The sequence below is a fragment of the Pseudonaja textilis genome, chromosome Z, assembly GCF_049901715.1.
Source record: "Pseudonaja textilis isolate UNSWEBS1 chromosome Z, rPseTex1.2, whole genome shotgun sequence".
NCBI lineage: Eukaryota > Metazoa > Chordata > Lepidosauria > Squamata > Elapidae > Pseudonaja > Pseudonaja textilis.
The window spans coordinates 100921098-100937455 of record NC_142008.1 but is presented as its reverse complement, the minus strand read 5'-3'; the positions used below and the strand labels follow the sequence as shown (position 1 = coordinate 100937455).

The 16358-nt window shown below is 39.3% G+C and overlaps 1 protein-coding gene and 1 non-coding gene across 2 annotated transcripts; one reads left to right on the top strand and one right to left on the bottom strand.

The window, feature by feature from the left end:
* Position 1: 1 nt before the first annotated feature.
* On the bottom strand, positions 2-70 carry TRNAR-CCU (transfer RNA arginine (anticodon CCU)). The gene has a single exon. It is a non-coding gene; the product is annotated as a tRNA-Arg (tRNA).
* A 9441-nt stretch (positions 71-9511) lies between these two features.
* On the top strand, positions 9512-15493 carry SOST (sclerostin). Its single transcript, XM_026710729.2, has 2 exons — positions 9512-10008; positions 12934-15493. Exons 1-2 carry the CDS (start codon positions 9618-9620, stop codon positions 13353-13355), a joined length of 813 nt encoding a protein of 270 aa, XP_026566514.1. The 5' UTR covers positions 9512-9617; the 3' UTR covers positions 13356-15493.
* Positions 15494-16358: the final 865 nt, after the last annotated feature.

The window sequence follows — 16358 nt, the reverse complement described above, 5'->3', positions numbered from 1 at the left end:
AATGTGACACCTGGATTTGAACCAGAGATCTCTTGATCAGGAGTCAAATGCTTTACCACTGAGCTATACATCTTCAGCTATACTTAACCGATTAAATTAATTAACAATGTTAATTGTTAATTGTTAAGTAACAATGTTAACAATGTTACTTAACAATGTGGAATAAGAGACTGATGGCACCATGGAAATTTCTGATGCACTGTGATGCTACATTGTCAAGTATTTCTATACATGTTTGGTTTAGAACACATTAAAGAACAACAGTTGGTGAGGCAGGGAAGAAATTCCTGCTGCTGTTATGTCCCTAAGCTTTTCTTTTGAGTGATTCCTTATCTAGGCTTCAGTCAATCTAATGCAGTTCCCAAACTATCCACTTGATGGCAAGTTCTTCCAGCATAAAAGGATTTCCAGCTTGACTAAAAGAAGGCAGAACATATCTTATGAACAGCTGCTTGGTATTTAAGTGACAATCCTCAGGCAAAAGGGCCTTTCCCTGTGGCCCCAAGGGTCTGCATGCAATTTTCCATTCAAAAATCTGGAGCGTAGACTTTCAAAAAATGTTACCTGATTTAATGTTGTAATACAAAAGACAATTATTGAATACACCTGGAGAGTAATCACAATGACCCTGTTTAATTCTAATGATGTCCAAGTATGTACAGGTAATCCTTGAATTACAACAATTTAACTCATGACTGTTCAGCATCACAAAGCTATTAAAAAGTGACTTTCAACCATTCTTTGTAGACCATCAGACTATCCCATCAGCTACATAATAAAAATTTGGGTGTTTGGCAACTAGCATGTATTTTACAATGGCTGCAGCGTCCTGGGTTATGTGGTCATCATTTCCAGTTAATGAGAAGCCGGATTCACCTAATGGCTCTGTGGTTCACTTAATAATCATGGCAAAAAAAGTTGTAAAATTGGATGTGACTCATTTAACAACCAGCTTGCTTAAACAATAGAAGTTTCAGTCCTGATTGTAGCCATAGGTTGAGGACTACCTGTTGCATAATTTAATTTTTCATGTGGCCCCCTTCCACTATATTTTAATAGAGGAGATATGTTATACAAAGTGTAACTTAAATGTAGCTCTTGTCCTGGAGAAAAATCTGGATGCCTTTGATAAGAACATTTTAGTTCCTTTTCCTCTTAAACAGGCGTCTCGAAATCAAGGCCCACGGGGATGCCCTTGAAACAGCAAAGGACTGGCCTGCGGTGCCCCTGCCAGCAAAAATGGAGGCCCCGTTTTCGGTTTGGACAGCCTCCTGCAGCCGACTGCCAGTGAAAACGGAGCTCAGGGACGAGTGATGTCAAGCTGGCCATGCCCCCCACAGCTCCCCACTTCAAGGTTAAACACAAACCTGATGCTGCCCTCAATGAAATCGAGTTTGACACCCTGATTTAGATAAAGTCATGCCCAGAACAAGCAAGCCCGTTGTGTAGCACAATAATGATCAGAAAATATGGGAACTGCAGGCCACAATACAGTGTCAATGAATGTATTTTCCAGTGATTTTGAGGAAAGGAAAACCATTGAAATAAATTAAAACCATTGAAATAAATTAAATACTTGGTTAAAAAAAATAATCCAGTTTTGCTGTTTCCTATCACTCCTTTCCTGCACTAAGCCACGGACTTTTGCAGTTACTGGATTTTTGACACCAGATGGTGCCATAGGTCTTTTCTTGGCCTAAAAAAGAGCCCAGAATTTCTTTCATCCACTAGGCAGTTCTTTCCTTTCGCGGCAGTCCATTTTCACCATTGTAAATAAATGCTGCCCTTGATGGTCCAGCCTTTTCTCACCATCTTTTTGCTTTGCCATTTGTCTTGATTACACAGCAAGCCAGAAAGCACATTTGCCTGTCTATGTTCCTCTCTCCTGACATCTTTCTTTCCAACTAGGGCTCCACCACCACTATCAAATCATTTTTCTTTTGTCTTCCTGCCAGAACTTTACACAGTTAAAAGGCAGATACAGCAACAAGCACAACAGTTAAAGAATCAAACAGTTAGTATTGCACATCTGCTTAAATAAATTTTCTTGCAATGCCAAGTCTCACAGAGCTGAAGAAAAATTGCAGACAGGTTGCTGGGGACAGAGAAGGAATTACCCAGCCAAATATTTTATTGTGGAAAAAGTAAAGGCAGTCCTTGACTTATGACCACAACTGAGCCCAACATTTATACTGCCAAATGAAGCATTTGTTTAGTCAGTTTTGCTCCATTCTATGACCTTTCTTGCCAAAGTTGTTAAGTAAATCACTGCAATTGTTAAGTTAGTAAGACAGTTGTCAAGTGAACCTGGCTTCCCCATTGACTTTGCTTATCGGAAGGTCACAAAAGGTGCCCACGTGACCCCAGGACACTGCAACCGTCGTAAATAAGAACTAGTTGCCAGGTGTCCGAATTTTGATCATGAGATGATTGGGATGCTGCAATGGCAGTAAGTGTCAAAAATAGTTATAACTTACTTTTCTCGGTGCTGTTGTAATTTTGAATAGTCACTAAATGAACTGTTTTAAGTCAAGGACTACGTACAGTTAATTTTTTTGTCAGCAAAAGATGGGAGCAAAGTTGTTAGGATTGATACTAAAGCAGGGGTGTCAAACTGGTGGCCTGCAGGCAGGATGTGTCATGCACAGGCCACACCCACCCCAGCTCTGTGAATGGGGAAAATGTGACGGCAATGTGATGCCGAGAGAGTGGGGGGGGACCAGATTTTGTTTCAAAGTAGACAAGAGCCTACTAGTCTGTTATATACCAGGCAAACTGTCCAGTTGCTATATAATGGACTGATTGGAGACAAACTTGACATAAGAAGAAATAGACTACTAATATGTAGGCTATGTGGGGTGGCCTTTGAAGACTGCGTGGAAACTGCAATTGGTGCAGAAAACAGGCCCCAACTCTCTCTCTCTGTCATACACACACACACACACACACACACACACACACACACACAAGTTTTAAAAACCAAAGTTACAATATAAGCCAATATAGAGTAAGGAAGAAAATAATAAAAATAAATCAATGAGAGAGCTAAAAGTGCAAGAAAGAAGTAAAAGAAAATTAGAAAAGAAGGAAAGAAGTGGCTTCTGATATTATTTATAGCAGATATAAGTATAATTATAAATATGCCTCTTTTTCTGAAATTACATCATGACTGTTCTTTCAAATCCCTTTCCGCTCTCCCTTTTTGTTGGCAACTGTAAAACGGCCATAGAAAAGTTTTATGAGTTGACAACTGTCTTTTTTCTACAATATATCCTATCTATCTATCCTATCTAATCATAAAAACCAGAAATTCATGCTTTTTTGTTTTGTTTATGCAAAAAAGTTCATAAAGGATTTTTAGTCACCCATAAATATTGACGTTCTCTTTTCTCTAATCAAACAAGTCAGTTTGGCTCTTGACAAGTTCTGTCATCTTTGCAGTCCTCTGTTAGCAGGGTCCCACATCCTGGGGAATGAAACCTTCATATATATCACTTATATAGCACCAATGTTTTGGATGCCGCATGAATTATGTCCCAAAATCTTTCAAGTACAATTCAAAGTACTAGTTTTAACTTACAAAATCCTTTGATTGAGAATTGGGATCTCGATATTTGATTGACCCAGGACAATTGCTCCAATTGGCATGTTGAGTTTCCCACCTCCAGGTGAGATTTGGGTGGGGAGGAATGAAGAACACAATAGTTCTCAATATATGCCTTCCTGGTGGTATTTATAAAGATGGTGAAGATGAAGCTCTTCTGCATTGTTTATAATTAATATCAGGCATTCTTACTGAATTTCATACGCATTTTTTGCAATTTGCATGGCAAGATTAAATTGTTAATATATTGGGCTTTTTGTTTTTTAAATTATTTTTTTGGATTTTATTCATATTTACAAAATAAATCCATTGATATTCTTATAAAGTCAATGAGATTTAAGCATTTGAATGAATGAATGGTAATACTGACAAGTAAGACTGTATTTCAGCACTCCAGTTAAGATCAAGGTGGGTACCCTAGACCCCATGAAATAATGAGTCCACTTTCATCAAAATAAAATCTTAGGACATGTCTCTATATATGCAAGTCACACACACACACACACACACACACACACACACACACACACACACACCCCTATATTGGAGTATATATGAAGCCTGTAGGATTGTTTTTAACCTGGTTAACTAAGCAAGCTAAGTTGTCATGGTTCCGAGTAATGATCCCAATCAATTCAGGACTCTGTACCTTTTCTCAAAGATTTCCTTTATTGGGTACATCATATTAGCGTTTTCAGTGGTGAATTCAACTCTAAATATTTCCTGCAATTTGGTATAATTAAAAGAAGAGATATTCCTCATCCCCCAGTATCACAGGTCACATTGACCAACCAAGTAAGTGGCAGGCTTCTCAGCTGCTCCCTTCAGCTGTTGCGAGTGCTTGTTGAGATGACCTTGGTTCCTACAAGCCCTATCACTGTTATGTCTGGCACATTAGAGGAAAATATTTCATACTCCATTGGTCCCCACTCCCCCCGTATGTATGGTAACTAAGAAATGAAGAAAAAGAGCATATGGCTTCAGTTAAAATCATTTCGAGAGTTGACATAAGCATTGTGTGAGATTACTGAATATATATTTCTTCCAATTTATTCCTGGGGGCATTGTCTTATATTCAATGACATCTTTCTATCAGGCAAGTGCAGTAGATGATTTGAGTGTGTGCTCTGAATACTGTTTATTTAAATCAACTTTTCCAAAGCTGCAGGTTGTGTGGATAAGTTGGGCACCATATCCCATAACGGGGGTGAAGGTGGGCATGTAGACAAAAATCCCCCTCTATAGCACCAAGAGGTATGCACTGCTAGCAGTATTTGGAGACCTCAGTGGCTTGGTTGGATAGTCATCTATTAAACATGGTGTGGTGAAACCTGCAGTGGGCAAGGCAGTGAGTTTAATGATCTCATAAATCTTTCCAACTTAAGAGTCTGCGATTGCATCCGAGGAAGCCTTTTTGTGTGCTTTTGCTCTTCACAGATAGAACGGAAGTGGAAGCAACTAAAATGTCCTCCTGACCTTTTGGGATGGGCTACCTCTTTTTCCAAAGAAACCTACCTTTATTCTTATATTATGGAGGGATAGATAACATCCGGTTGATGATCAAATCACCCAAAGAAGAAAACAATGAAAGAGTTGGAAGTCTATTACCAATATCCCAAATTATGGCCTTCATGGCAAGGGAGGATTTTTTATTGGTGTACCAAAGCTAAGGAAGCCCCCTCTCAAGTGGCCACATAATGTATCTCTTCCAATAGCACAATTCAGAGGAGAGCCCGAGAGAGAATTTAATACTGGGGCAGATAGAGCTCCCCAAATAGATTTAAGAATTATGTTATAGAATTTAACGTTAACTCATTTTAAAAATAACAACTTTGCCTGCTTCATTGTGGCTCATAAGATCTCTGATTGTCAAACCACTTGGTACCTATGTTTTAGAAATTGTTCCTTTCCTTCTTTCCTTTCCTTCTCCCTGCCCCCATCTCCTCTCCTTCCCCCTCCCCATTTGATCTGAGTCATAGGCTAGTAAAATCAAGCTTAGATATGTTTATCTAGTGGTTAAAATCCCGTGCTTTTTCAGCTGTCACTCAGAGAATCATGATTATACACAACCTTGACTGTGACTTGCACAACTAGTGTTGGGGCATGTTTTGACTCCTTCATGCGCTCCACACGCTTCTACATAGACTAAACTATATTTTGCTCGCTTGAATATCAACTGTTTTTTATATCAAATGTAGATATGGGGCACTGTGCCCTTTTTAGATAGGGGCTCCTACGACCTTCTAAATATTGCTTATGCTACATTTTCCAGCATCTTATATAACTAACTGACAAGGCTGTGACTTGCATTTCAGTATCAAATATGGATACAGCTAATGACTGCTAGCAGTGTTGATGGGACCGATTTCATTAGTACTGTGTACAGAAGATGAATTCTCTTTCATGATCTACAATCATGGGATCATACAATACACACACACACACACACACACACACACACACAACCCATTCACATCAGGGACATTTAAAAGGTTTTACCTACATTGGATGAAAAAGACTTTCTGACAAGTACTTTCAGTTAACAAAAGAAAATTTTTGGGAAGTATTGATCTAGTTCCTGCCCATTGCATTATATATCTCCTGTGACAGAGAGTTTGCCATTTCTGGATGTATTCTGTTCCATTGCTCTCTAACCACTAGGAATTTTTTTCTAGATGGCCACCAAAATCTACTTTTTTGTAATTCAGTCCGATTATTTCTTGTCCTGTCTTTTGGAACAATTCCAAGCAGATCTATTTTTCTACAGGGTAACCCTTCAAATACTTGAAGAAAGCCATTATGTCTCCTCATAATCTTCTCCTTGCTAAATATTCATAATTTCTTCCTTCTAGGCCCTTTCGTATCCGAGTTATTATTTGATGCACTCGAGTTTTTCAATGGCTTTCCAAAAATATGGATACAATATGGCCGTTGTGGTCAGATCAACGCAGCTGAGAGGAATAATGACTTCCCTTGATTTTGATACTATACTTGGTTGTTGATGCAACCAGGAATTGATTGACTGGCTGTGTAGCTGTTTTTATCTAACTGTGAATTGCTGCAACTCCAGTTGTATGCACATGTACATGAGCCAAGTCATAAATCATAATGCATCATAACTCACAATGGCTAACTTCATTACATAATACTTATCATTAACCAGGCAAATAAATTTTTGGTTTGTGTGTACTAAATACATATATGTGCATCAGAGGAGGGTTGCAGAAAAAGAGAGAAGGAGAGAAATGAAGCACTTCTTCCTTGTTCAGACTTCATAATTCCTCTGTAAATCTGCAATTCTTACTCAGAAAAGGGAGCGGAAACGGTGGTGAGGACATGTTTGTTTAGGCTGGCTGGTGATACTTTGTATCAGTGGATGATTTCCTGCTTGGAATTGAACAAATTCCTTCCCATTCCCAAGAGAAAACAGAAAAATGAGGGGTGGGTGTGGGTGGGTGAGGACAAGCTCACATAAATAAACAGGAGGAGGGGGGGGGGGAATCTGGAATTCCTATTACTCTGAGAACACAGAAGTGAAAAACGGAATAAAATGTTATTTTAGAATCTCATCTGAAAGTGACTTTATAATTTGAACTTCGATGATAGAGATCCAAGAAAAAAGACTACAAATAAGGGAGGGAAAAGATATATTTTGTTTTTGAGGGAAGGGAGCAGATGCGTTTCCTACACTCACATTTTTCTCTCTAAATCAGTGATTTTCAAAGTTGGCAACTTTAAGATGTGTGAGTTTCAACTCCCAGAATTCCCCAGCCAGCATTGCTCTAAAACCACAGTTGTGGTTGTTTCTAGAGAAAAATGTTATAGTGCTTCGTTCCAGAGGAAAAAACTGTTATGAGAAAAAACAGAAGGTGCATTTCCCGCGGTAACTTACCATTCTTATCCCACCTAACCAATGTGCATATCTCAGCTTCTTTTTTAAAGAATGCATCTTTAGTCTTCAATAGCAGAGTCAAAATATATTCATAATTTTTAAAAGCCTATTTTACACAATCTGTGAAAGGGTTAAGTTCGAAGTCACAAGTTAAATGGGTGCTGAGGACATAAAGAGCATGGATTTCATCTGGGTGCCCCCTACTGCACCCCTAAAAGGCCTTATCTGTTTATGTAGCTGATTCAAGGACATGCCAATCTAGGCCTGACAGATCAAAGCAAACCCTGATCAAGATGGTCATAAGCTCTTCTGCAAACCCTACTGATGGTCAGGTAATCTCATGCACTGCTATTTAAATGTTTGAGCCATGGATAAATTTCCAAAATATGGAATATTTCATAACAAATAGCAGTAAAAAGTAGAAGAAAATCAAAAAAGACATTTATTTGAAAAGATGCAAACTGTGTTTACTTCGCAATTTTTCTTTTGTTTAAAATGATCTGTCTAGGAGAATAATGTGTCAATCATGTGGTTTCTTTTCCTCAAGAAAGCTTGTGAGTTTTAGGTTTGAATTTGATAGAGTGTTGTCTTTAGTTAAACAAGAGTTAAACATCTCCTACACTTTAGTTTTAGTTAAACATCTCTTTAGTTAAACAAGATAAGCAATTAACCAGGCAAGTCCATTTTTTCTGTGGCATCCATAGGTTACTCCAAGGCAAGAAAACTGATTGTATAACCTTTTCTCATCATCCCAGAAACAATTGTCCTTCAGAATATTAGGATATGAATGTGTTCAATTAAAAAAAATTAGCACGTTTCATCTATTAATCTTGGTAAGTACAATGATCAGATTGAGTACAGGTATAATTTGATAGAAGCTACCTATATTCAGAACAATAAATAAAAAGGCCAAGCTCTAAACATTACAAGTAAGAAGTATGGATACATGCAAGCAATGTAGAAAGGGACACATGGAGAACAAATGAAATAATAGAAAAGATTCAAGAAAATGCCCGGGTTCAATTTTACCTACACTAGAATATTGCCTTAAAACAGTGCATCTGTCCCTGAAGCCATTTAGATTTGTTGGATATATGAGTCATTATCCCCAGCCATTGTGATCAGTTAGATTTTGAAATCCAAACCACCATGGTAGTGTTAGGGATGGAAGACTGGTATAGAAAAACACATGCTTAGATAGACAGGATAAAGTTATGCTTAGGAAGAGGAGAGAATGCAATGTTGTTCTCATGACACAAACAACATGTTCCTCATGGTCCCTAATTACCCATGGAACCTCTTCCTCCAAAATGTGCTGATTGCTACAAGCTTGAGAAGGGGATCAGAATTGGAAGGTCAGAGCCATATTGTATGGGAAGAAGAACTTGCATGCAGTCACTGTTGCCTTCTTAATGGTGAAGCTTCTGAAAATATTTATTTTATCACAATGGGGAATGGAAGGAAGCTGTACAAGACAGACTGGACTCTCACATTAACAGCCTGTTTAGTATAACAGTTAAGGTGCAGGACCAAAGACCCTAAGTTTCAATTCTCCCTTAGGTATGGAAGCTGGTTGGATCACTTTGGACCAGTCACTCTCTCTCTTAGCCTAGCCACCTCACCTCACTTGGATGCTGTAGGAAAAGCAGGAGGACATCTTACGTATGCCCCCCTGAGTTGGACACAATCAAATCACCTAACTGAATCAATCAATGAATCAAAGTTTTTAATTATTTGGTAATATCCCCTCTTCTTTCCACCCAAATGAAATTTCTGTAGGGCATAATCATAGAAATAGGGTTTTTTGAACCAGAAGGAAGGAAATTTTGTAACTGGCACTTTGGCCAAAGATGAGGCCTCAAATCAGTCAGAAATGCGTTTGAAAACAGAGGAAAAAAATGAAATGTTTTTTCAAAACATGTCTTCGTGGGAAAAGACGCCTAGGAAATGGCTAAAGACCTCTACTTTTTTTCCCTTATCCAACTTTTCTTCTTTTTCTATTATAAAAGGTGCAAATAAAACCGGTGAGGTTCAGCAAAATTGTAGGCACTCAACGCGCCCCTCCCCGCGCCCCCCTTCTGTCACCCGAATTCCTGGGTCTCTGCAAACGGGCTGGCCCAAATGAGCCCGCCCACTTCTCCTGGATCCTCCCTCTCCCCATCATTGGCTAGCCGCTTTCTTCGGAGGAATTTAAAAAGAGAAATAAGGTTCGTCAGCTCAAGAAGCCAGAAGACTGCCGGACGCACCTGCCCTCCTGCTGACATGCCGATCTTCCGAGCGATGGCTTCTTACGGCCTCCTACTCTTCTTTCTCCAAGTCAACCTTCCCTCCGGCCGAAGCCGGCAAGTGCTTAAAAACGATGCCGCGGAGTTCATCCCGGATTTTCTGGACAAGACCTTTGGGGCAGCGGAGCAGCCAGCGCAAGCGGCGTTTGCGTACAACGAGAGCGAAATCACCAACAACCGAGCCCAGCAAGGGCGGAGGAATTCCCAGGTTTCTTCGGGAAGGATGGGTAAGACATTTCAAACAATTTCTCTAACCTGCTTTCCGTGTTTTCAGCTGGTAGGTGTGGCATGATAATACATTCTTTTTCAGGAGAACTACAGACTCCAAGGACGCTGCTTTTTACAGATCAGGATGATTCCTCCTCCCCCCCTCCTCCTTACTTACTTACTTACTAGTCCAATACTGATCAGCAAACAAAATACTTTCCTCCCTCCCTCCCTCCCTCCCTTCCTTCCTTCCTCCCTCCTTTCTTACTTACTTCCATTATAAGTGTCTGGATTTAAATCTAAGATTGGACATAGATGGTATTTGTAACCCTGGTTATTTTAAAATAATGAATAACGGGCACCCTAATGTAAATTCTGCCCTTCCATATTTGGATCCCGACGTCACACGCAAATATAAAAAGCAGTGATTATATTGCAATATTGCCACATATATTTGGACACTTGTCTTCAACTTCAAGGGACCCTATAAGTTTAGAATATTAGTCTGTTATTAGAAAAATCTGTTTGAATTATTTACAGCCATTGATACCATAAAAATCTATTGCTATTTGATGCAGGGTCTTATCAAAATTTTGTAAAATCTTGTGTTCAAACTGTGTTAATTATAATTGAAAATAGAAAAATAGATCGTTAAAAGGGAGAATGGATTACAGAGAGAAAACCACAAAGGAGGAAAAAGAAGGAAATAAAAAAGAAAGTTCTCTAGGTTGACCAATGCCACTTTTAGTCACTTTCTCTATCTTCTAGAAATAATTAAAGTCTCTAAGCATTGTTGAAATAAAATACATATAGGGTGAACAATCTAAAATCAGGTTCAATAATCCAGGAGGGTTTTTTTTCCCTTAAATGCAACTAACTGCAATTCTGAAGATGCAATTATAATGAAAATGTATCAAAGGGGAGAATCGATTAAAAAACACCCCAAGCATCTTTTTATGCTCCCCACATTTTCAAAACTACTCAAGCAAAACAAGAAAACCATTACCATCATTTCTATTTTAGTTCTTTAAAAAAATCTTACAAGAATACTAATATTAATTTAATCAGGATGTGTTAAGGAAAATTTCTATGCATGATACCAATGCCAGGGGCTGAGTCAACTTTTTGCCTTAAGGCATTTACATTTAAATAAAATCTGCAGAAACAATAAAGGCCAGGAAAAAAACAATAGAGGGATAAATTCAGTGAAATACAGAATATGTTCTTAGATTTAGTCATAAGTGGGTGAGAAAGGCCACCACATTATCCTCCAGGTTTATTTTATTTATTTAGTTTCTGGCAAATACATGGACGTATAGTAGTTCAAATTACCCTCCAGGTAATTTAAACTTTTGGTTCTTTACTTTGTGCAGAGCCCAAGCTAGGCTAAAGGGGTATCTAAAGGGCATCTAGAATGATATTTCTCAACCTTGGCCGCTTGGAGATGTTTGGACTTCAACTACCTCAATTCCCCAGTCAGAATAGCAAGCTAAAGAATTCTGGGAGTTGAAGTCCACACATGTCAAGCTGCCAAGATTGAGAAGCACTGCTCTAGAATGTATTTTAGACTGGGCTGTCCTTTAAAGGCATTGCAAGTTGGCTTCTTTCAACTTGCATGCCAGCATGCCCAGTCAATCAAAACAACCAGAGGTACTTGGCATCTCTCCTTTTCCAATCTGTCTCTGATTAGTCTTTTGCATCCTAGTTTTGTCACAGGAGGAAAGCCAAAGCTAGCTTTCCCAAAATGAGTTTGAGCAAATATCTGCAATGTTTGGTATACAGGAGGCAGTCTTTCTCTTTTTTTCACCATCTGCAGGGGTTTCTTTTTATCAGTGAATAACTAGGGCTGGAAACAAAATGTTCTGGTATACGAAGCTTCAGTTCAGACTTGCCAAATGGGGTTATCAAAAAAACTCAGAACAGTTGCAGTAAAACTTCTGAGAAATATAGTATTAAAATGCTAAGGGCCTGTCATAGGTAGATTTGAGAGGTCAATGTTCAGACATAACTTGCTTAATTAGAATCTGCTCCATCACTTCACTGTTACCAAAGGGTTTGTGCATCCTGAAAATTCTTAAATTTTAAGAAACTAACATTGTGTTGAGTCAAAACAGGGTTGGATTGTTTTGAATTTCAGTCTGCTGACAAGTAGAATTTTTTTAGACATATAGCAGGACAACTCTAGCTTCAGCTGACTTTTTACCTTTGCTGGAAAAAGACACTTCCTTCAGTATTTGGGGGCCAGATGGTGCTGTGGAACTATCAAAACGTATGGGCACTTTCAGAATACAGTTGCAATGATTGCTATGCCCAACCAAAAACAACAACAAAACACTTATTTAGCAGAAGTCAATCAAAAGATTGGACTGCAGCCAACCTGCCAGCCCAGTTTGCATTCTAAAAATGCCTTTAGAGTACAGGTGCAGCTAGCAGCATGGTTGATAATATAGCTTATGCCTGAGATCAATGCTTTGCTTTGTAGTCTTTCCCATTTTTAAAAAAACGATCAGATAAAGAGTCTAAAAGGTGTCAAAAAACATATTGGTTGACACATGCGTTGGCATATTCGCAAGTCTGGCACCATGTTAGAGTCCAGGCCCTAAATCCTCTTCAACAATCTGCCAAAAAGTTTGGATTCCTATTTTGCATATTGTTGGAGCAATGTTTATATTCCTTAAGAGCTCTCCAAGGTCCTGCAAAGATCCAGTCACAAGACTGCGAGAGCATAAATCAATTTCTAATCTGCTCCACATCAAATTGCAGATAAATTCTAACCATTCACTAGCAACCTGAAGCACCAAACTCCTTATCTAGATATTTTTTTAAAGTGCTCGAATTATTTTCTGTGCTGAATAAATAATCAGGTGAGTTGTATTGTTTCCTTCTTTGCTGTAAGAGGCCTCCAATAGGCTTTAGTGCAATAAGTGATTTTTCTTCCTCCATAGAACCCCTGCAGTTTGGCTGCCGTGAAGTCTATTCCACCCGCTACATCACCAGTGGCCCTTGCCGCAGCACCAAGCCGATTAAGGAGCTTGTATGCTCTGGCCAATGCTTGCCAACTCATCTCCTCCCCAATTCAATTGGCAAGGGGAAATGGTGGAGGCAGCGTGCCATGGATTACCGCTGCATCCCGGCGCAAGGTCAATTCCAACGTATCCAGTTAACCTGCCCTGGTGAGGATATTCAGTTTATCAAGTCCAGAATCATCACTTCCTGCAAATGCAAGAGATACACTCGCTATCACAATCGCTCTCAGCTCAAGGATTTCAGCAAGGAGACCACTCGTCCTCAGAAAAACAAAAAACCTCGGGTCCCCAGGGCCAGGAGCAGCAAGACCAACCAGGTGGAGCTGGAGAATTCCTTCTAGATGGAGGCTGTTGGTGAGACCTCAGCCCAGAAGAGTAGAGATTTTTGCTTCACCCACCCTCTCTTTTTGATGGCACTGGAATCAAAATGGGACTGAGCGAAGGGAGGGACATGGCCATCATGGCTGCTTTCCCAACCAGAGGTTCAAAATTGGTGTGGCTGAAAGCTACCAGCTTTGGATGAGAGCTCCAAGGGGGAGGGAAGAATTCAAATTGAGCAGATGGTAGCAGTTCTCAGTCTGAGAGAGGAGTGAGTCAGAGATTAGAGAGGGTTGCATTGTCTATAACATTGAAGGGGGAGGCAAGCTCTGTGCACTACTACTTTTTTTTTCAAGACTTCTTTGTCCTTCCTTAATGGACAAAGGATTAGCATCTCTCTAGCAAAATGGCCAGGTGTTTGTGTCGAATAATCCAACCTTACCAGATCACTGTCTTTACAACAGATTTACCCAATCAGGTGCCTTCCAGTCGTGTTGGGATTACATCTCTCAGAATTCCTTTTCTGAAGTTGCTGATATCATGGTATCTACCAAATACAGGGTGGAGTGGGCAGTTTAATACTTTGCCATCCTGACCCTTTATTTCTTTCTGGGGCTGTCTATGATGGATGGTTTCCTATTGTGCTGCAGCATTGCTTGAAATATACACGATGTACACATAGTGTTTTATGTGGCTGATCTGTACAGACAGCTAACTTTATTGAGGCATATAAAGGTGTGTGTGTGTGAGAGAGAGAGAGTGAATAAGAGAGAGAGAGAAATTGGGGGAAGAGAAATAAAGGGAGGGAATTCAAAGAAGCTTAAATGGAAAAAATATCTGGAAAGATGACCATCTTTAAATTAGCAGCAATCATTGATGAAAGCCGAGCAGGATGAAAGAAGCCCAGAGAATTCTTCCTAAAAATAATATGAGTATGCTCAGTACCATCTCTGTGTGGTGAGACATCCAGATACTTCTGGACATCATTCCTGAATTTAAAGCATGTGCAAATTTCAATATGGGAGGGGGAGGAACATAATTCAATATGGGAGGGGGAGGCATTAATACAATCTCTTGGGATTTAATATGAGACAAAGCTCTGCTGTGGTCGACCGAAGTGGGCCTGCAGCATACACAAAATGGTTACTTCATTCTTCCAATCTCTATTCTGTATACCAATCCTTGACTCTATGCAACTTTGGGGAATGTAAATTGCTCAAAACACTCCATGCATTTATAGCTAAGTTCCAGTAATGGTCACTGTACTATATACTTATCCATCTCCCCTTCTAAATACTCTACAGCTCTTGCAATCAGAGATGTGATCATCTGCCTCTGAAGCCCAAGAGCCTAACTATTGAGAATTTAAATTATTTACTTGTTGGGATTGTGTCCTAAGACACGTTGTCTTTGTGTACCAGGTTCAGCACACTATTTTGGGATTAAATCATATAGTAAAATGCCTTCCTTTTCAGAGCACCTTCTACATATGTTGGAATATAATTTCATCAGCCATGCTGGATGCTGGTGATGGGAACTGTAGTTCAACACATATAATGGGCACCAAATTGGGGAAAGATGAAGAACTTAGAATAGGTGTATACTATTTTTTTGGCATTTCAAATGTTATGAATTACAACTTCAAACATTTCTTACCATGGGCCATGTCTTCTCTGGATGCTGGGAGTTGTAGTTCAGCAACATCTGGAAGTCACAGGTGGCCTAAGCCTGGTTTAAAGAACCTTCTCTTCCCATTCCTTTAGTGTCACCTATAAGCTTTCGGGCTTATTCTATTGGGAAAAGTGCCTCCTGTCTTTGGATGGCAGAGATGTTGCTAAATATTGCCAAGCTGCAAATAATAATAACAGTACAACATTCCAGATCTGACTCCACCCCTTCCCAATTGCTAGACTCATAAGATGCACATACTTTTCTTCAACCTGAATAGATGTTGTTTGCAGTGGAAGACGTGGCAGTGAAAAAGTTGACTTCCCTAAGATTTAAATAACATCTTTTATTTATTTCCTCATAAAAACTATTTATGTTCTTTGACTCTCTTGTAGCCAACTGGGCGATCTTGTTCCTTGATATTTAATCTGAGGTTTCAGAGTTATGCAGATATATTTCTAAAAATAATCAATAAAATCATGTTCATCAAAAAGTTGTCTGGTATTTGTTTGGTTTTGGGATTATGGACATCTCAGAAGCACCTGCTCAATCCAAACCCTGAACTCCAAGGAGGGATCCACTTTGACTCTGCCTGCCTAATCCAATTCCACTGTTCTTCCCAAACAGTCAAGTTAATCCTGTCATGTTACAGCAGGACTAAAGAATCCATGGTCCTTTAGCAATGGCCGCATTCCTAGCATCTTTCACATTGACTATAGTACCAGAAATTGCTGGGAAATATATAACTCCCTTGTTTTAACAGCTGTACGAAAGGCATACAAAACTGGTAATAATGAGCTCCTGAAATTATCTATTTGTGAATAAATATTTGGATTTAAAAAATGGGGTGGGTAATTTTTCCAGGTTTTATTTTAAGGGAAAGAAACAAAAAAAATCTCTCCTGACTTCTCAAGAGCAGAAGCTTCCCACAGAAGTGTGGGAAGGCAGGGTGGATGCAACAGCAAGACAAAAGAGGCTCCAAAGAAATACAGGCCACCCTGTTGGCCACCTCATTATTAAATTCCACCCAGGAGAATTTCACACTTTTCTTTTGGGGAAACATTTCTGTGACATCATACTGAGTGAGAACTGAGTGAAAAATGGATGGGGGAGGGGGAAAGGGAGAAATATTGCCATCAGTTAAAAAGAAAAAAAGAGAAAATATTCCTAAATGGCGTGATCCATCCCAAACTAAGCACTTTTCAATCTTCATTGAGAAGAAATTGTGGATCTGCCGCTGCCAACACTAATCTAGATAAGACTCTGAACCAGATGTTGTGATTCAGTAATCTGGAGTGTTACAGGTTCTCATAAAATTAATTGCCCTAAAATCAATTTAATTTTAAGATTGCCCAAGT